This window comes from Bombina bombina, chromosome 8 (genome assembly GCF_027579735.1).
Source record: "Bombina bombina isolate aBomBom1 chromosome 8, aBomBom1.pri, whole genome shotgun sequence".
Taxonomy (NCBI): Eukaryota; Metazoa; Chordata; class Amphibia; order Anura; family Bombinatoridae; genus Bombina; species Bombina bombina.
In genome coordinates, this window is record NC_069506.1 from 285902739 (window position 1) to 285923750 (window position 21012).

Genomic DNA, 21012 nt, shown 5'->3' on the forward strand with positions numbered 1-21012 from the left:
TTTTCTTTCATGATTTAGAAAGAGGATGCAATTTTAAATAACTTTCCAATTTACATCTAATATCTAATTTTCTTCATTCTTTTGATATCCTTTGTTGAAAATAATATCTAAATATGCTCAGTAGCTGCTGATTGGTGGCTGCACATAGATACCTTATGTGATTGGCTCACCCATGTGCATTGCTATTTCTTCAACAAAGGATATCTAAAGAATGAAGGTGTATCCTAGCCACTGCCTCACCAGCCTCTGACGTCACTGCACGTCACTGCCTCTGACCCATACATTTTATTAACACACTTCTCAGCAGTGAAAAGCATAGTTTAAAAGTGACACTGTCCTCAGATTATTTATCTGATTAATTTAATTACAAGTGAGATTTAAATGAAATCAATTAGCAATTAGGCTGCAGCTATTTCTTGCACTGATTTACTACCATTATCCATCTATCTCCCTTTTAACACAACACAATCCAGAGTCACGAAGGTACTTGCTGAGTATGTTGAGTGATTAGAACAAGGATCTGTCCAGAATTAACAATCTGCATTAGTAACCCAGAATCAAGGATCCCGGGGGGGGGGTATATGCACGGCCGCTGCAACAACACAGGCAAACTCACGGGAGAGGCCGCTTGACCTCTGGCTAAACCTTATGAAGTTAGCTGAGGGACATAGGTAGGACTGCCTTCTGTAAGATATTCCTAGACTCCTTTTAAGGTTCACAAGACAACTCGGTTTGGAATAGCAAAATAAATTGTTAAACTTGGAAAAAGTCCTTTAAAGTATAATTAAGTCCAGGAGCTCTCCTCTAATGCGTCCTACCGCCACAGCTATCAGCTCCGCCCCCCAGCGGTTGCTGGTTTTGATGGCCTGGCCCACTTTTTGGATGATTTTTTGCTCGTCGGTCGTGCAGGGTCTTCCGAATGTTGATGAAAGTCACTAGACTTCTGCTGAACAGAATGGGAGTTCCTCTGGCTGAGGACAAGACCCAGGGTCCTTGTACGTGCCTCACTTTTCTGGGCATCGAAATTGACTCTGCGGCAAGACAGTGTTGTTTGCCGCAAGATAAAATTGCCCGCATGCTGGGGGCTGTACGGGCCATGAAGGCGGAGCCTTATCAGTCCGTGAAAGACCTTCAGACTTTATTGGGCCTACTTAATTTTGCCGGCAGGATTATTCCTATGGGTAGGATTTTTCTTCAGCGGCTCGAACGGCAGTTGTGCGGTGAGCAGTCGCAGACGCGCAAGTTTCGTGTGTCGTCTGAAATGATGGATGACATGACTGTATGAGATCAATTTTTGACCCGCTTTAATGGTATTTGCCTGTGGCGGGAGGTTGTTCCTTCCAATGTGGTGATTCAATTGTTTACGGACGCGACAGGATCCCATGGGCACAGCGCTTACTTGTCCGGGCAGTGGAGTGCCGGCCTGTGGCCTCGCTCGTGGGTTGACAGGGGCCTGGTTCGGAATCTATGCCTTTTGGAGCTTTTTCCCATCATAGTAGCCCTTGAAGTTTGGGGTGACCAGCTTCAGGACCGAGAAGTGATTTTCTGGACAGATAACATGAGTGTTGTTTTTGCCATTAACAAGCTCACATACGGTTCTCCTCCTGTTGTGCGATACTTAAGGCTGTTGGTGTTGAGGTGTCTGCACCTGAATATTGTGTTCCGTGCTAGGCATGTCCCGGGCGTCCAAAATAGGATTGCGGATGCGCTTTCCCGCTTTCAATGGGAAGCCTTTTATGCGTTAGTTCCTCATGCGGATACTAACGGTTCGCTTTGTCCTGGTTATTTATGGCAGGTTGCGCTGGATGGGGACCTTTGATTGGGATGATCCATGCCCCGTCCACCTGGAAAACTTACGTGAAGCATTGGACCGAATGGATCGCTTTCTGTGACACGATGGGACGACCATCTTGTGATGGCGACCAATGGGGTCTTCTGGACTGGATTACCAAACTCAAAGGTAATGGGGTATCGAAGGGGGCTGTCGGGCCTCGACTGACCGCCGTGTCTTTTTCTGTAAGCTGTATGGCCTTACAGACTCATCCAGGACCTTCTTGATTAGGCAGGTGTTGAGGGGTTGGGGACGTATGGTGCCCAGAACAAAAGACGCTAGGGAGCCTGTTACTATTGAGCACTTGATTGCTTTGTGTCAGGTTTTACCGGCAGTGTGTTCATCTGCCTATGAGGCTACCCTGTTCTCGGCTGCCTTCGGGTTGGCCTTCCACGAGGCACTCAGGGTGGGGGAATTGGTCCCCCCCTCGAGGAACAAGCCTGGAGGCCTTCAGGCCTCTCATGTCAAGAACGATGAGTCGTCTATTCTTGTATTTCTTCCTAGATCTAGAACTGACCAAGAAGGAAGAGGAGCTTGGATGTCTTTGCTGGCCCACGAAGGCTCAGCCTGTTGCCCAGTTAGAATCACCAGGGCCTACATGGACGTGCGTCCGGAGGGTTTGTCACAATTCCTTGTTCAAAGCAATGGTTCCCCGTTAACGAGATTCCAATTCCGTAGAGTTTTGGGCTGAGCAGCATCTCGAGTGGGCCTTGACCCATGGGTCATTGCTCCTCATTTGTTCAGGGTTGGAGCGGCTACCACCGCCGCGGGTTTAGGTTGGTCTGCTGACCATATTAGAGAGCTGGGGAGATGGAGGTCTAAGAGGTATTTGTTGTATGTTAGGCCTTTAACTGTGTAAATGATTCTTTTGCAATGTTCCCCAGTTAACTCTTATTTCTTTTTAGGGCTGAGGAGCGGTCCATTGAGAGTGAGGATCACGGGTCACTCCTACATCCACTGGGCAGAGCTGCGAGCGATCGCGAGACCTGATGGGCGTCAGCTGGGGTTCCCCTCATCTAGAGTCACCATTAGATGGTTGGGGCGTAGGGGTCTGACTTGGCAGGGTCTGCCTGAGTTACTGCATGGGGCGTTGCACAGATGGGAGAAACCCCACGTTTTGATCACACTGGGGGGAATGAAATGGGGCTCTTGCTGTGCAAGCAGCTTAGTGCGGTGATTCAGTCTGATCTGCGCACTTTTCAGACTTGGGTTCCTCACGCAAAACTAGGGTGGTCCAACATCATCCCCAGAATTGAGTGGCGACACATGCAGTCCCACAGGGCAGCCTTTCCAGTCCGAAAGAAGATTAACAGGGAGGTTAGGATCTTCTTAGGCCAGTCAGGAGGTTTTGTTGTGGAACACGGGAACATTACAACGGCTGAGTGGAGCCTCTACAGGAAGGACGGGGTGCACCTCTCTGAGAGGGGCATTGACCTGTTTCTATGTAATTTGAGGCGTTCTATTTTGTTACACCTATGAGTGTGGCGGCAAGAGCTGTGCCTATTGGGCTGTCTCTTGTGGCGGTTGTTCCGTGCCCCGGTTTGCCATCAGAGGTAGAGTGACGCGTGGGGGTCCCTCCCCCATTCTAAAGATGCCGAGAACTCCCTAAGCCTTCTGCATGCAGCTAAGCTCCGCTTGTGTAGGCATTCACGGGCGTGGCCCTTCTTCCTAGCAGGGGGTTGCTTACTCTCCTAACTAGATTGCCGCCACCTGTTATAGTTGGCCTTGTTGCTTCCAGCCGGTTCTCTTGTTCTACAATAAACGTGACCCATGGGTCTTTTTCCCACACTTTGTGTTTGTGTTTTATTTATTTAAAGTTATAAATAAGTTATTGTTATATAGTTATGGTTGAGTCAGTTCTATGGCTCTTATGTATTACAGCAAGCCAGGAGGATAGGGCATTTAATTACTTAAGACAGTGGAGGGCAGCATAGCCCAGAACAAACATAAGAATTAAGGCCCTTAGGAGTGTGCTGCTGTGAAGTGGCAACAATGTTGCATTAGTGTGGGTGGGGTTTAGCTTACCTTTAAGAAGTCAGGTTATAGGCCTCAAACCCTCTTTCCAGCTCATCTTCACAGCTTCCCTCCCTCCCTTCAATTCAATACTGCGGCAATCTTTAGGCTGGGCATCACTATGGTGTTTCAGCAGGGTGTCTGAGGCAGGATGAGGGTTACGCGGCTCGTTTCCTTATGTCCAAGGACGGTAGTTTTTTGGCTCCCCAGGTATAGGCATGCACACGCGCCTACTCACACCTGGTCCTACTGGTTCGGAGTTCTTTGTTTTACACCCTGGTTAGGCGGTTGGTCTGCACCCCGGTTTGCCATCAGAGGTAGAGTGACGGCTGCGCAGGGGAGGGTGGTCTATGCAGGTACACGCCTGGGGGTCCCTCCCCCATTCTAAAGATGCCGAGAACTCCCTAAGCCTTCTGCGTGCAGCTAAGCTCCGCTTGTGTAGGCCCTCATGGGCGCGGCCCTTCTTCCTAGCAGGGGGTTGCTTACTCTCCTAGCTAGATTGCCGCCCCCTGTTATAGTTGGCCTTGTTGCTTCCAGCCGGTTCTCTTGTTCTACAATAAACGTGACCCACGGGTCTTTTTCCCACACTTTGTGTTTGTGTTTTATTTATTTAAAGTTATAAATAAGTTATTGTTATATAGTTATGGTTGAGTCAGTTCTATGGCTCTTATGTATTACAGCAAGCCAGGAGGATAGGGCATTTTATTACTTATAATATCACATACACACAGTACACACACACATTCCTTAGCTCGTGCCCCTGTATATGTGTAATATATAAATCACATATACACGCAGTACACACACACATTCCTTAGCTCATGCCCCTGTATGTGTGTAACATATAATATCATATACACATAGTACACACACACATTCATTAGCTTGTGCCCCTGTATGTGTGTAATATATAATATCACATATACACACAGTACACACACACATTCCTTAGCTAATGCCCCTGTATGTGTGTAACATATAATATCATATACACATAGTACACACACACATTCCTTAGCTCTTGCCCTCTGTATGTGTGTAACATATAATATCACATATACACACAGTACACACACATATTCGTTATCTCGTGCCCTCTGTATGTGTGTAACATATAATATCACATATACACACAGTACACACACACATCCCTTAGCTCGTGCCCTCTGTATGTGTGTAACATATAATATCACTTATACACACAGTACACACACACATTCCTTAGCTCGGGCCCTCTGTATGTGTTTAACATATAATATCACATACACACAGTACACACACACATTCCTTAGCTCTTGACTTCTGTATGTGTGTAACATATAATATCACATACACACAGTACACACACACATTCCTTAGCTCTTGCCCTCTGTATGTGTGTAACATATAATATCACATATACACACAGTACACACACATATTCGTTATCTCGTGCCCTCTGTATGTGTGTAACATATAATATCACATATACACACAGTACACACACACATCCCTTAGCTCGTGCCCTCTGTATGTGTGTAACATATAATATCACATACACACAGTACACACACACATTCCTTAGCTCTTGACTTCTGTATGTGTGTAACATATAATATCACATACACACAGTACACACATATATTCCTTAGCTTGTGCCCTCTGTATGTGTGTAACATATAATATCACATACACACAGTACACACACACATTCCTTAGCTCGGGCCCCTGTATGTGTGTAACATATAATATCACATACACACAGTACACACACACATTCCTTAGCTCATGCCCTCTGTATGTGTGTAACATATAATATCATATACACATAGTACACACACACATTCCTTAGCTTGTGCCCCTGTATGTGTGTAACATATAATATTACATACACACAGTACACACACACATTCCTTAGCTCGGGCCCCTGTATGTGTGTAACATATAATATCACATACACACAGTACACACACACATTCCTTAGCTCGGGCCCCTGTATGTGTGTAACATATAATATCACATACACACAGTACACACACACATTCCTTAGCTTGTGCCTCTGTATGTGTGTAACATATAATATCATATACACATAGTACACACACACATTCCTTAGCTTGTGCCCCTGTATGTGTGTAACATATCATATCACATACACACAGTACACACACACATTCCTTAGCTTGTGCCCTCTGTATGTGTGTAACATATAATATCATATACACATAGTACACACACACATTCCTTAGCTCGGGCCCCTGTATGTGTATAACATATAATATCACATACACACACAGTACACACACACATTCCTTAGCTTGTGCCCTCTGTATGTGTGTAACATATAAAATCACATACACACACAGTACACACACACATTCCTTAGCTTGTGCCCTCTGTATGTGTGTAACATATAATATCACATACACACAGTACACACACACATTCCTTAGCTCTTGACCTCTGTATGTGTGTAACATATAATATCACATACACACAGTACACACACACACATTCCTTAGCTCGTGCCTCTGTATGTATGTAACATATAATATCACATATACACAGTACACACACATTCCTTAGCTTGTGCCTCTGTATGTGTGTAACATATAATATCACATACACACAGTACACACACACATTCCTTAGCTTGTGCCCCTGTATGTGTGTAACATATAGTATCACATACACACAGTACACACACACATTCCTTAGCTCTTGCCCTCTGTATGTGTATAACATATAGTATCACATACACACAGTACACACACACATTCCTTAGCTCTTGACCTCTGTATGTGTGTAACATATAATATCACATATATACACAGTACACACACACATTCCTTAGCTCGTGCCCCTGTATGTGTGTAACATATAATATCACATACACACAGTACACACACACATTACTTAGCTTGTGCCCCCCTGTATGTGTGTAACATATAATATCACATACACACAGTACACACACACATTCCTTAGCTCTTGACCTCTGTATGTGTGTAACATATAATATCACATACACACAGTACACACACATTCCTTAGCTCTTGCCCTCTGTATGTGTGTAACATATAATATCACATATACACACAGTACACACACATTCCTTAGCTCTTGCCCTCTGTATGTGTGTAACATATAATATCACATATACACACAGTACACACACACATTCCTTAGCTTGTGCCCCTGTATGTGTGTAACATATAATATCACATACACACAGTACACACACACATTCCTTAGCTCTTGCCCTCTGTATGTGTGTAACATATAATATCACATACACACAGTACACACACACATTACTTAGCTTGTGCCCCCTGTATGTGTGTAACATATAATATCACATACACACAGTACACACACACATTCCTTAGCTCGGGCCCCTGTATGTGTGTAACATATAATATCACATACACACAGTACACACACACATTCCTTAGCTTGTGCCCTCTGTATTTGTGTAACATATAATATCACATACACACAGTACACACACACATTCCTTAGCTTGTGCCCCTTTATGTGTGTAACATATATCACATACACACAGTACACACACACATTCATTAGCTTGTGCCTCTGTATGTGTGTAACATATAATATCACATACACACAGTACGCACAGTACACACACACACATTCCTTAGCTTGTGCCTCTGTATGTGTGTAACATATAATATCACATACACACAGTATACACACATGTTCCTTACCTCTTGCCCTCTGTATGTGTGTAACATATAATATCACATACACACAGTACACACACATTCTGTAGCTCTTGCCCTCTGTATGTGTGTAACATATAATATCACATACATACAGTACACACACACATTCCTTAGCTTGTGCCCCTGTATGTGTGTAACATATAATATTACATACACACAGTACACACACACATTCCTTAGCTTGTGCCCCTGTATGTGTGTAACATATAATATCACATACACACAGTACACACACACATTCCTTAGCTCTTGCCCTCTGTATGTGTGTAACATATAATATCACATACACACAGTACACACACACATTCCTTAGCTTGTGCCCCTGTATGTGTGTAACATATAATATTACATACAAAACAACACCTACCCTTAGTGCACGTTAGATACTGTAACAGATTAGTAACGAGAAAGTTGTTAAATAAAAACAGGAAATAAACATCCTACTCCGGGCTCAGTTTACTATCAGAGTCATGTAATTACAGTAAGCCAGCTGCGGCACACAGCAGCTCCCACTACAAAGGTCACACAGATACAATCTGTGATTTTGCTGGAAATACCTGTAGATAAGCAAGGTGTAAATTTAATGCTGCTTTTAAGTGCAAAATGATGTCATTAGGATTGTTAGACACAAATTATAGATTTAATTCACTTTGCTTACAGCAGTTAAACATCAGGACATGGAAATTATTATTTCAGTAGGTAAACAATGCAATAGCATAGCAGGTACGTACAACCAATAGGAGGCCTGCCCATACGGGAAAAAGTTTTCATGTGGGCAGGGCAGCAGTGAGTTTGGTATCAGTGTGCATGTCAGCAGTGGGTTTGGTAGCGATGGGTTTGGTAGCAGTGGGCATGTCAGCGGTGGGTTTGGTAGCAGTGTGCATGTCAGCAGTGGGTTTGGTAGCAGTGGGCATGTCAGCAGTGGGTTGGGTAGCCCTGTGCATGTCAGCAGTGGGTTGGGTAGCAGTGTGCATGTCAGTAGTGGGTTGGGTAGCAGTGGGTTTGGTAGCAGTGGGCATGTAAGTGGTAGGCTGGGTAGCAGTGGGCAAGGCAGCGGTGGGTTGTGCAGCAGTGGGTTTGGTAGCAGTGTGCATGTCAGCAGTAGCTTGGGTAGCAGTGGGCAAGGCAGTGGTGAGTTGTGCAGCAGTGGGTTTGGTAGCAGTGTGCATGTCAGCAGTGGTTTGGGTAGCAGTGGGCATGTCAGCAGTGGGTTTGGTAGCAGTGAGCATGTCAGCAGTGGGTTTGGTAGCAGTGGGCATGTCAGCAGTGGGTTGGGTAGCAGTGGGCATGTCAGCGTGGGTTGGATATCAGTGGGCATGTCAGAAGTGCATTGGGTAACAGTGGGCATGTCAGCATGGGTTAGATATCAGTGGCAATGTCAGCGGTGTTTTGGGTAGCAGTGGGTTGGGTAGTGGGCATGTCATCAGTGTGTTGTGCAGCAGTGGGTATGTCAGCAGTGGGTTGGGTAGCAGAGGGCATGTCAGCGGTGGGTTTTGTAGCAGTGGGCATGTCAGCGGTGAGTTGGCTAGCAGTGGGCATATCAGCATGGATTGGATAGCAGTGGGCATGTCAGTGGTGGGTTGGGTAGCAGTGGGCATGTCAGCAGGGCGTTGTGCAACAGTGGGGATGTCAGCAGTGGGTTGGATAGCAGTGGGCATGTCAGCAGTGGGTTTGGTTTCAGTGGGCATGTCAGCGGTGGGTTGGATAGCAGTGGGCATGTCAGCAGTGGGTTTGGTCTCAGTGGGCATATCAGCGGTGGGTTGGATAGCAGTGGGCATGTCAGGGGTGGGTTGGGTAGCAGTGGGCATGTCAGCGGGGGGTTGGGTAGCAGTGGGCATGTCAGCATGGGTTGGATAGCAGTGGGAATATCAGCGGTGGGTTGGGTAGCAGTGGGTTGAGTAGCAGTGGGCATATCAGTGGTGGCTTGGGTAGCAGTGGGCAGGGCAGAAGTAGGTTGGGTAGCAATGGGCATGTCAGCGGTGGGTTGAATAGCAGTGGGTTGGGTAGCAGTGGGCATGTCAGCGGTGGGTTGGGTAGCAGTGGGCATGTAAGTGGTGGGTTGGGTAGCAGTGGGCAGGGTAGTAGTAGGTTGGGTAGCAGTGGGTTGGGTATCAGTGGGCATGTCAGCGGTGGGTTGGGTAGCAGTGGGCATGTAAGAGGTGGGTTGGGTAGCAGTGGGCAGGGTAGTAGTAGGTTGGGTAGCAGTGGGTTTGGTAGCAGTGGGCATGTCAGTGGTGGGTTTGGTATCGGTGGGCATGTCAGCAGTGGGTTTGGTAGCAAGGGACATGTCAGCGGTGGGTTGGGTAGCAGTGGGCATGTCAGCGGTGGGTTTGGTATCAATTGGCATGTCAGCAGTGGGTTGTGTAGCAGTGGGCATGTCAGCAGTGGGTTGGGTAGCAGTGGGCAGGGTGCAGATGGTGAGGGGTTACAAGGGCTGGGAAGGAGTGTACAATACTGGAGCTCCTGTAAAACTGGAGGCAGAACCAGTGAAGGTGCCAAATTAACAGGCAGCAGGCTTTGATGGAGAATATACCATCCGGTTGTCCCAAATAAATCAGTGATCAGCTGGGGGGATGAATCTGAGACTGGCAGGGGCACAGGTACTCCCTATCACTTTCCCCAAAGAAGGAGCCAGTGCCCAGATGCAACTTCTCAGTTGAGAACCCTCACCATTGGGGCTTTTCCTCACTCCCTGCACCTTAAGGAACACCAAAGTGTTTGCAAAAATTAAAAAATAGCACATAAGTATTTTTATTACTGTGTAATAATGTAAATAAAGCCATCCATAGGGTCTATTCCACTCCATTAGCAGAGCCGTGCATAGTGGTTTATATACATTACAGAGAAAGGGGACAATTGATAATGAATGTATATATTAATTTACTACACATAATTAAACATTTTATATTATACTCTCATACTGTTTATTGTCCCTTTAGTGTTTGGACATTTAATAAAGGTTAATAATAAAGATGTGTTAACTATATGACATTGTTAAATGCACATTATGTAGATCTGGTAAAAGCTTAAATCTATTGATGTCTGCTGTGTTTACCCAGAACAACTTAAGAAAACAAGACGTTCTGATTATATCACATACAGGGGCCAATTTATCAACCCTCTGTCCAACATGATCCAATCAGCGGATCATGTCCGACAGACATCGCTGAATGCGGAGACCAATACGCTCTCTGCATTCAGCATTGCACCAGCAGCTTTTGTGAACTGCTGGTGCAACGCCGGCCCCTGCAGATTCACAGCCAATCGGCCGCTAGCAAGGGGTTTCAATCAACCCGATCATATTCGATCGGGTTGATTTCCCGCGATGTCTGTCTGCCTCCTCAGAGCAGGCGGACAGGTTATGGAGCAGCGGTCTTTAGACCGCTGCTTCATAACTGGTATTTCTGGCGAGCCTGAAGGCTCGCCAGAAACACGAGCCTTCAAGCTCCATATGGAACTTGATAAATAGGCCCCACAGAATTCAGATAGTGCAAATGAACAGGGTCAAATCAATCAAGCGCAAGATTGCGATCAACCTCAAAATCTGAAACTTGATTTTTTACGTTTTATGTTCCCTATATTATATTAAATGAATAATAATCAGCACAGAACAATCATCAAAAATCTTGTTCCACTTCATGCAAACTAGAAGCAGAGACAATGGGGCATATTTATCAAAGTGTCAGTGCATTCGGTGGCGTCAATACGCTCGATAGACATCGCTGACGCGGATCTGAATATGATGAGGTTGAATTATCATTGTGCGAGGAGACCTGATCTGATATTCAGCTGAATGCTCTGGCCCATAAATTTAACACCGCTATGGGGAAAGCAATGCAGGGTTAGCAATACAGGCTTAGGTAGCAGTATTGTAAGATCATCTGTTCACATCTCTTAAGTGAACATTTATAAGTGAGGCACAAAGAATTACACAAGAATTGAACAAGGATTGGACAAGGGATAAGGCAAGTTCTGTTTTAATACCAAGTTTTAAACACTGTCTGACTATTTTGTAAAATGCTAAATATCTTCATATTCCATTTCCTTTTTGCCACCTTTTGTCTGTTTAACAAACTACTTTACTTAATTACTCCGTACCCCCTCATCACCTGCACTGCTCATTAGCCCATCTCTCTTAACCTCACCTTACTTTTATATTCATGAACTTCACACATTCCTAAAGACTCTCTCTCCCCCTTGCAACTCATCACAAAAACACTACTGCAAATCCGCATCTCATCTCATGTCACTCTCCCTCTTGCTCATACTAGCTGCTGGTGACATCTCCCCTAATCCTGGTCCCCCACATTTTCCTTGCCCTGCACACCCATGTGTACCCTTCAATAGACTTCAAAAACAAAACTCTGGTAACCCTAATCTCATTCCTCTTGCATCTAAAGCCACCACCCCCTTCACTTGCGCACTTTGGAACTCTCACTCTGTTTGCAACAAGCTCACTTTTATCCATGACCTCTTTATCTCCCACTCTCTCAATCTTCTGGCTCTCACAGAAACCTGGCTCTCTCCTTCAGACACTGCTTCCTCTGCTGCACTGTCACATGGGGGTCTCCACTTCAGCCACACTCCTAGGACTGACAATAGACAAGGAGGTGGTGTTGGTATTTTACTTTCCTCTTGTTGCACCTTCAACAAATACAGCCCTTCTCTTCCCTCACATTTTCTTCATTTGAAACACACATGATTCGCTTATTCTCTGCCCTCTCTTTATGCGTTGCAGTCATATACCGCCTCCCTGGCTCCGCAGCTGTATTTCTAGATCACTTTGCTGCCTGGCTACCTTACTTCCTTTCCTCGGATACCCCTGCCCTCATTCTCGGTGACTTCAACCTCCCTGTTGATAATCCCACTGCCTCCTCTGCAAAACAACTTCTGCAACTCACTTCCTCTTTCATTTTGTCACAATGGACTGACTCTCCCATTCACAAAGATGGTCACTCCCTTGATCTGATTTTCAGCTATCGATGCACTATCTCAAACTTCACAAGCTCACCTTTTCATCTTTCTGACCACCACCTCCTCACTTGTAACATCACCTCCCTCCCTACAACTCTCCCTCCTTCTATCCCTCAGACTAAACTTCACAGAAGTATCAAGTCACTAGATCAGCAACAGCTCGCTAGCTCTCTTGACCCCATCCTGTCCCCTCGACCCCATCCCCTCACAACTACTCCCCTCCCTCTCTTCTACCCTTACCCCTATACACACACACATCTTCAACCTCTCCTTCAGCACTGGTATAGTTCCCACATCTCTTAAACATGCATTAGTCACACCTATCCTCAAAAAAACTTCTCTCGATCCAACCTCCCCATCCAACTACCGCCCTATTTCCCTACTCCCTCTTGCCTCAAAGCTTCTTGAAAAACTAGTATATGCACATCTATCCCATTTCCTTACATTAAACTCCCTCCTTGATCCACTGCAATCTGGATTTTGCCCCCTTCACTCAACAGAGACAGCAATTGTTAAGGTTACCAACGATCTACTTACAGCAAAATCCAAAGGCCACTTCTCTCTATTTATCCTCCTTGATCTGTCTGCAGCCTTTGATACTGTCGACCACCTTCTTTTGCTCCATACCCTCCAATCCTTCAGCATCTGTGACAAGGTCCTATCTGTCTAACCATACCTTTAGTGTAGCCTTCTCTGGGGCATCCTCTGCCCTGTTAAGTCTTTCTGTTGGGGTACCGCAAGGCTCTGTCCTCTGTCCCCTTCTCTTCTCAATCTACACTTCCTCATTAGGTTCCTTAATAAAGTCCCATGGGTTTCACTATCATCTGTATGCCGACGATACCCAAATCTAACTCTCTGCACCAGAACTGTCTCCTTCCTTGCTAACCCGTGTCACTAAATGTCTCTCTCATATCTCATCTTGGATGTCCTCTCATTACCTCATGCTAAATCTCTCCAAAACTGAGCTCCTTATTTTCCCCCCTTCCAAAATCTCCACACCCCATGTCTCTATAACTGTTGATAACTCCATCATTACCCCAACTTCACATGCCCGATGTCTTGGGGTCACACTTGACTCAGATCTTTCTTTCACTCCTCACATTCAGTCCTTGGCTAAAGCCTGCCGTTTCCACCTTAAAAACATCACTAAAATCAGACATTTACTTACACAAGACACAACTAAGATTTTAATCCACTCTCTCATCCTTTCCCGCCTTGACTACTGCCACTCCATCCTCTCTGGTCTCCCTAGCTGCTGCCTTGCTCCTTTACAATCCATAAAGAATGCCTCTGCCAGGCTCATCTTCCTCACACGTCGCTCTTCATCTTCCGCACCTCTCTGCCAATCCCTTCACTGGCTTCCTCTTGCTTCCAAGATTAAACACAAAATTCTCACTCTGACTTATAAAGCCCTCAATTGCATTGCTGCCCACTAAATCTCAGACCTTGTCTCCAGATACTCTCCCTCCCGACCCCTTCCTTCAGCTTATGATCTCCTACTCTCCTCCTCTCTTGTTACCTCCTCACATTCCCGTTTACAAGATTTCTCCAAACTGGTTCCCATCTTATGGAACTCTCTGCCTCGCTCCACAAGACTCTCCCCTAGTTTTAAAAGCTTCAAGTGCTCCCTGAAGAGTCTACTATTCAGGGACGCATACAACCTACACTAACTTTCCTATCTCCACTGCTATCCACTTAAACCCCATAGCATGTAAACCTATGAGCCCAGCTGTTTGTAGTCCACCTTCATAAGAGCCGACTACAACAGTGCAACTCTCGGCAGGACCCTCTACCCATTTGATCCATGTAATTGTTTTTATATACCACCTATGTTCATAGCGCTGCGGAACCTGTAAGTGCTCTAAAATACCTGATAATAATTATAATAATCATGTCCGCTGCACATCAATAAATGCCGACAGAATATGCTCTCGGCATTTATCATTGCACCAGCAGTTCTTGTGAACTGCTGGTGCAATGCCACCACTGCAGATTTGTGGCCAATCGGCTGCTAGCAGGGGGTGTCAATCAACCCGATCGTATTCGATTGGGTTGATTTCTGGCGATGTCTGTCTACCGCCTCAGAGCAGGTGGACAGGTTATGGAGCAGCGGTCTTTAGGTTCACCAGAAACACGGGGCATCAAGCTCCATACGGAGCTTGATAAATATGCCGATACCCTTATTAATAAAAAAAAGCCATCAAAAACATGCGCGTCAAGTACGGTGCGATGAGCATCGGACTGTTGTTAACTAACAGTCATCAATGTCGTGGTTATTCGGGTTTTTCCCAACTTTATTTATACCATTTCATTACTGTCCATGAACAAGCACATTTCTCTAATGTTAATCTTTTATTTTTCATCTGTTAATGTCCAAGAAATAGCTAGATTTATCCCTCAACAATATCTCATAGAAAGTTATTTTTATATTTATTTGTTATACAAAAAAATCTGTTATATGATATTTTCATATAAATTAATGTGTATTTGTATTTCTAGAAGTCATGATATGCTTTTATCTCATGATCATTTTAGAAATTATTATTAATGCTAGAATGTGTGTGTATGTCAGATATCTTTTACAAACATATTTATATGTCCCTAAATGATTTTTTTTTGTTCTAAACAATGTTGTCTTTCATATCTCTGTGTTTATTTATACCACTATATGTATATAGTATAAATTTATTATTATTCTGAGCAGGAATAATTGCAAATATAACGTAATCAGAGTATAATATGTATTTATTTGCAATCAATCGATATTTTAAGAGCTGGGCCAGTTTTCTCTCTGTACCTGTGTAAGACCTCCTGATTGCAATCTAGTTTTAAAAACCACCCCTTCACAGGTGTTATAAAATGGGCTGGCATATAAGATGACATTTCTTACTGAAAAATAAATTCAAGAGAAGGAAGAAATACACTGAAAATAGCATGACAGTAAAGAGGTGATTTTAATTTCTGCTGTATCTGGATCATGACAGTTTAATGTTAGGTGGGCTATCTCTTTGAGCTATCAGTTTAAGATTATATTGAATTAAACATCAATCCGAATTTAAAATCATTGTCTAAAATATTACACTGTGTGTCCTAATGTCAGCATCAATGTTTATCTTTAATTCTAATTTCACATATACATACTTTCAAAGTATAATACACAATGTAACAAATAGCACTTACAAGTTCTGATGAGTGATTAATGACACAAGTATCGAGCAATTTGATTCGTTAGTGATAGTTTAAAATGTATATTTGAATCAGATTGGCTGATGTAATAAAGCATGTGATTATGCATATTCCAATCAAAAGTGATTGAAAAATTCACTAGTGTGTGGGTTGTTTAGGAGTTTGCGTCATAATTGGTGCGAAAAGTGTTGAGTCAAAATTGGTGCGAAGTGGAGAGTGTGACTTGTATTACATGGCTTAAACATGGTACACATAGATTTTTCACAAAAAAATAAAAAGGAAGTTAGATATATTATGGTGTGTATTTATTTCATTTTTATCTCTATATCTATTAGTGCAACAAGTTTGGGGCAAAACTTTTCAACAAATTTGTAGAAATAATATTGTCCCCTTGCTTTGTAATGAGAGACAAATTTGTAGCATAAACCATAAGTAGTAATGTATTTTTCATTTTTATCCCTATATCTACTATTGCATCAAATGTGCAGCAATAATATTGTTTAATTTAGAAAGAGTATACAATTTTAATAGTTTGTTATTTATATTACATAATATGTAATATACTTCATTCTCTTGCAGCATCGAACATAAGCTTTCTGTGTTTTCAGACTCCCATTGAGTTTTATGGCATTTGCGACCTCAAGGGTGGCGGATTGAAAACTAGGTACGCTGCGTTGGAATACACGCAAGCGTACCTGTTAAATGTTTGATAAGTTTGGAAAAGGGTCAAATAGAGTTGAATCTGAATTTGAAACATCTGTAATGACGCAAGCATCGATCTGCATTGGATTGAGATTGCGGGATTGTATATTACATCACAAATTTCAACATTTGCCGATCTTGACGCTTTGATAACTATGGCGGATCAATCTCGCAACAAATACAATGCGGAATTCAAGCGTATTTTGAGTTGACGCTTTGATAAATAGGCCCCAATGAAGGAACCTCTAGGTGTCACATTATATTAATCATAAACGTCCAAAAAAATCTAATATTTCTATTATTTGTCTTCTGCAATAAGTAACTTTTCCAGATTCCTAAGCAGTGTAGCAGGTTGTGATTCCTCGGCCAGTGCACTGTTAAAGGGACACGCAAAATAAAACGTATTATTTTAATTTGTCTCAATGTTTCCTTCTTTAGACCTAGTGCAGCTGTATATTGGAAAGATACAAAGAAAATCACAATGTTCCATAAATAGTTAAATTGCAAACCAAATATCTCTCCAGAAGCAAGCTATACCATAAAAATAAGTTATGAGTACTACAGTCTGCTGTACACGTAGAAGAGGATATTATTTCTTCTTTCTTCAGAAGAAATGTTAAAAAACAAAAATATAATAAACGCAACCCTGAACCAAAGCAATAACTGTCATACCATTAAAAGTGCACGCACATAACTGCACCTACAGACAGTGATATAGAATCTACTTTTACACTTAGTCCAGTGCTATGCTGGCTGAAGGCTCTGTGTCCTCTGTTTTCCACCAGTCTCTACAAAACCCGGAAGGATATATATGTCTCACCTCTGTGCTCTGACAGTTAGCCTGGCCTTGGGCCTTGGGCATTGAACCAATGGGTCTTGATCCTTAGGCCAGTGACTTCTGGCAGACTTTTGCTCTCCTGGTATTTCTCTCCTGGCAGCTGCCTATGTTCTTCTTGTTGTGATCTTACTCAGGAGTATTATCAGTAATCCCCAGACTATATTTAAATATATATATAATTCCAAGAAACAGCAACAAACCAGTATTTGCGTCAAAACATATAGTCAAATTTATTGACGTTTCAGGGATATGTCTCAAATATGACGCAAATCCTGGTTTGTTGCTGTTTCTTGGAATTCTATTATATACAAGCAGACTAACTAGGTGTTTGACCTCAGGAGGGCATATTCATACTGAGACTTTGCTTATATATATATAAGCTTTGTAACGGCTTTGTCCAGCGAATCCATCACAGTTGTGGTGTCCCTCTTCCAAATGCTGGTGGCAGCAATGTCCGGGCTCCGGGCAGGTCCTCAACAGTCCAGGATCCATCTATCAGTGGCCCACATGCTCCTCCGGTGGCATTGTCCTTCTCTGCGCTCACTTCCGGTCTCGGGTCCTCCAGCGGCAGTACTTCCGGTGACAGCACTTCTGGTGACGTCACTTCTGGAATCGCCATTGAGTTCCCCACGTGGCTCTGTAGGTAAAAAAGGAGTGCAGCGCAGGGGAACTTTAGCACCAGGGGGTAGGCCTCAAAGGGCAGTGGGTGCGCAACTATCACAGGGGCCTGGTACTGTTAGAATTCTATCAGCCAATCGGAATTCAAGCGACGCCATCTTGGATGATGTCATTTAAAGGAACCTTCAGTGTATGCTGGGACTGTATGAAGAGGATGCTCCGTGCCGGATGTCTTGAAGATGGAGCCGCTCTGCGTCGGAAGGATGAAAATAGAAGATGCCGTCTGGATGAAGACTTCTGCCCGCCTGGAGGACGACTCCTTGCCGCTTGGATGAAGACTTCTCCCGGCTTCGTTGAGGACTTCTGCCCGCTTGGATGAAGACTTCTCCCGGCTTCATTGAGGATGGATGTCCAGTCTTCAAAAACTGTAAGTGGATCTTCGGGGGTTAGTGCTAGTTTTTTTTAAGGGTTTATTGGGTGGGTTTTATTTTTAGATTAGGGGTTTTGGGCACAGAAATAGAGCTAAATGTCCTTTTAAGGGCAATGCCCATCCAAATGCCCTTTTCAGGGCAATGGGGAGCTTAAGTTTTTTAGATAGGATTTTATTTGGGGGGTTTGGTTGTGTGGGTGGTGGGTTTTACTGTTGGGGGGTTGTTTGTATTTTTTTTTACTGATAAAAGAGCTGATTTCTTTGGGACAATGCCCCGCAAAAGGCCCTTTTAAGGGTTATTGGCAGTTTAGTTAAGGCTAGGTTTTTTTTTTATTTGGGGGGCTTTTTTATTTTGATAGGGCTATTAGATTAGGTGTAATTAGTTTAAATATTTGATCATTTCTTTTTTATTTTGTGTAAGTTAGTGTTTTTTTTTGTAATTTAGTTAATTGTATTTAATTAATTGTAGTGTATTGTTAGGTGTTAGTGTAAGACAGGTTAGGTTTTATTTTACAGGTAAATTTGTATTTATTTTAACTAGGTAACTAGTAAATAGTTAATAACTATTTACTAACTAGTCTACCTAGTTAAAATAAATACAAACTTGCCTGTGAAATAAAAATAAAACCTAAGCTAGCTACAATGTAACTATTAGTTATATTGTCGCTAGCTTAGGGTTTATTTTATAGGTAAGTATTTAGTTTTAAATAGGAATTTGTTAGGTAATGATAGTTTTATTTAGATTTATTTTAATTTATATTAAAGTTAGGGTTAGACTTAGGTTTATGGGTTAATATATTTATTTAGTGTTAGTGATGAGGTTTAGGGGTTAATAACTTTAGTATAGTGGCGGCGGCAACATTGGGGGTGGCAGATTAGGGGTTAATAAGTGTAGGTAGGTGGCAGCGACATTGGGGCAGCAGATTAGGGGTTAATAATGTAGGTAGGTGGCAGCGATGTTGGGGGTGGCAGATTAGGGGTTAATAAGTGTAATGTAGGTGGCGGCAATGTCGGGGGCAGAAGATTAGGGGTGTTTAGACTCAGGGTTTATGTTAGGGTGTTAGGTGTAAACATAAATTTTCTTTCCCCATAGAAATCAATGGGGCTGCGTTACGGAGCTTTATGCTCCTTTATTGCAGGTATTAGGCTTTTTTTTAGCTGGCTCTCCCCATTGATGCCTATGGGGAAATCGTGCACGAGCACGTAAAACCAGCTCAAAGCAGCGCTGGTATTTGTGTGCGGAATGGAGCTCAACGCTGCCATATTGCCTGCTAACGCCGGGTTTTTGCAAACCTGTAATAGCAGCGTTATTAAAGGTGAGCGGTGGAAAAAATTTGCAAGTTAGCAGCCAGCCGCTCATAACGCAAAACTCATAATCTAAATTAGTTATTTGCTTGTGGGGGTTGGGGGTTAATAGGATAATTAGGTTTATTGCGATGTGGGGGGTTGGCAGTTTAGGGGTTAATATTTTAATTATGTTATTAGCGGATTAGGGATTAATTACTTTATTATTTTGTGATGTGGGGGTTTGCGGTTTAGGTGTTTGTTAATACTTTGTGCAGGAGGTTAGGTTTTTAAAATGTATTTCTTGCGGGCGGTTGCATGTTTTTTATTTTTTTATATTTTTTTTCAGGCTTCGGGTTTGCCTACGCTGCATCCAGGTAGATTCTTTTGGCTGTGTGCGCAGCCAACATTCTTTTGGCTTCCTCGCACAGCCAACATTCCTTTGAGGTTGCGTGCACAACTGGTGACACCGATGGACATGTTACAAACGCGATTATAGTTTATATATATATATATATATACAGTCATGGCCCAAAAAATTGTGCTGAATAAACCTCGTTTCCACTTTATGCTGCCACTTTGCTTGGAATTTTCCAAAAATATTGGCACCCCTGCATTTCTGTCAGATAATGCCCCACTTCGCCCAGAAAATTGTTGCAATTACAAATATTTAGGCATTCTCATCTTTATTTCTTTTGTTTGTATTAGTATGACACAATAAAGTGGAGAGAAAAAAAGCCAAATCTTACACATTCCACGCAAAACTCCAAAAATGGACTGGACAAAATTATTGGCACCCTCAATTTAATATTTGGTAGCACACCCCTTGGAAAAAAAAACATGAAATCAATCGCTTCCTGTAATCATCAATGAGTTTCTTACACCTCTCTACTGGAATTTTGAACCCCTCTTCTTTTGCCAACTACTCCAGGTCTCTCAGATTGGAAGGGTTCCTTTTCCCAACTGCTGTTTTTAGATCTCTCCACAGGTGCTCTATGGGATTGAGATCTGGACTCATTGCTGGCCAGTTCAGTACTCTCCAGCGCTTTGTCTTAAATCATTTCTGGGTGCTTTTTGACGTGTGCTTGGGGTCATTGTCCTGCTGTAAGACCCATGACTTTTGATGAAGACTCAACTTTCTGACACTAGGCCCTACATTGCACCAGAGAATTTTTTGGTAGTCTTCAGATTTCATAATGCCATGCACACAGTCAAGACATCCAGTGCCTGAAGCTGCAAAGCAACCCCAAAACATCAGTGACCCTCCACCATGTTTGACTGTAGGTACTGTATTCTTTTCTTTAAAAGTCTCATTTCTTTTTCTCTAAACAGTAGAATGATGGGTTTTACCAAAAAGCTGTAATTTTGTTTTGTCTTTCTACAGCAGATTCTCCCAAAAAGGATTTTAGCT

The 21012-nt window shown here is 43.1% G+C and overlaps 1 protein-coding gene across 1 annotated transcript; it reads right to left on the bottom strand.

Annotated features, from left to right (window-relative positions):
* Positions 1 to 9109: 9109 nt before the first annotated feature.
* On the bottom strand, positions 9110 to 9946 carry LOC128639009 (salivary glue protein Sgs-3-like). Its single transcript, XM_053691149.1, has one exon. It carries the CDS (start codon positions 9944 to 9946, stop codon positions 9110 to 9112), a length of 837 nt encoding a protein of 278 aa, XP_053547124.1.
* Between the last annotated feature and the right edge of the window lie 11066 nt (positions 9947 to 21012).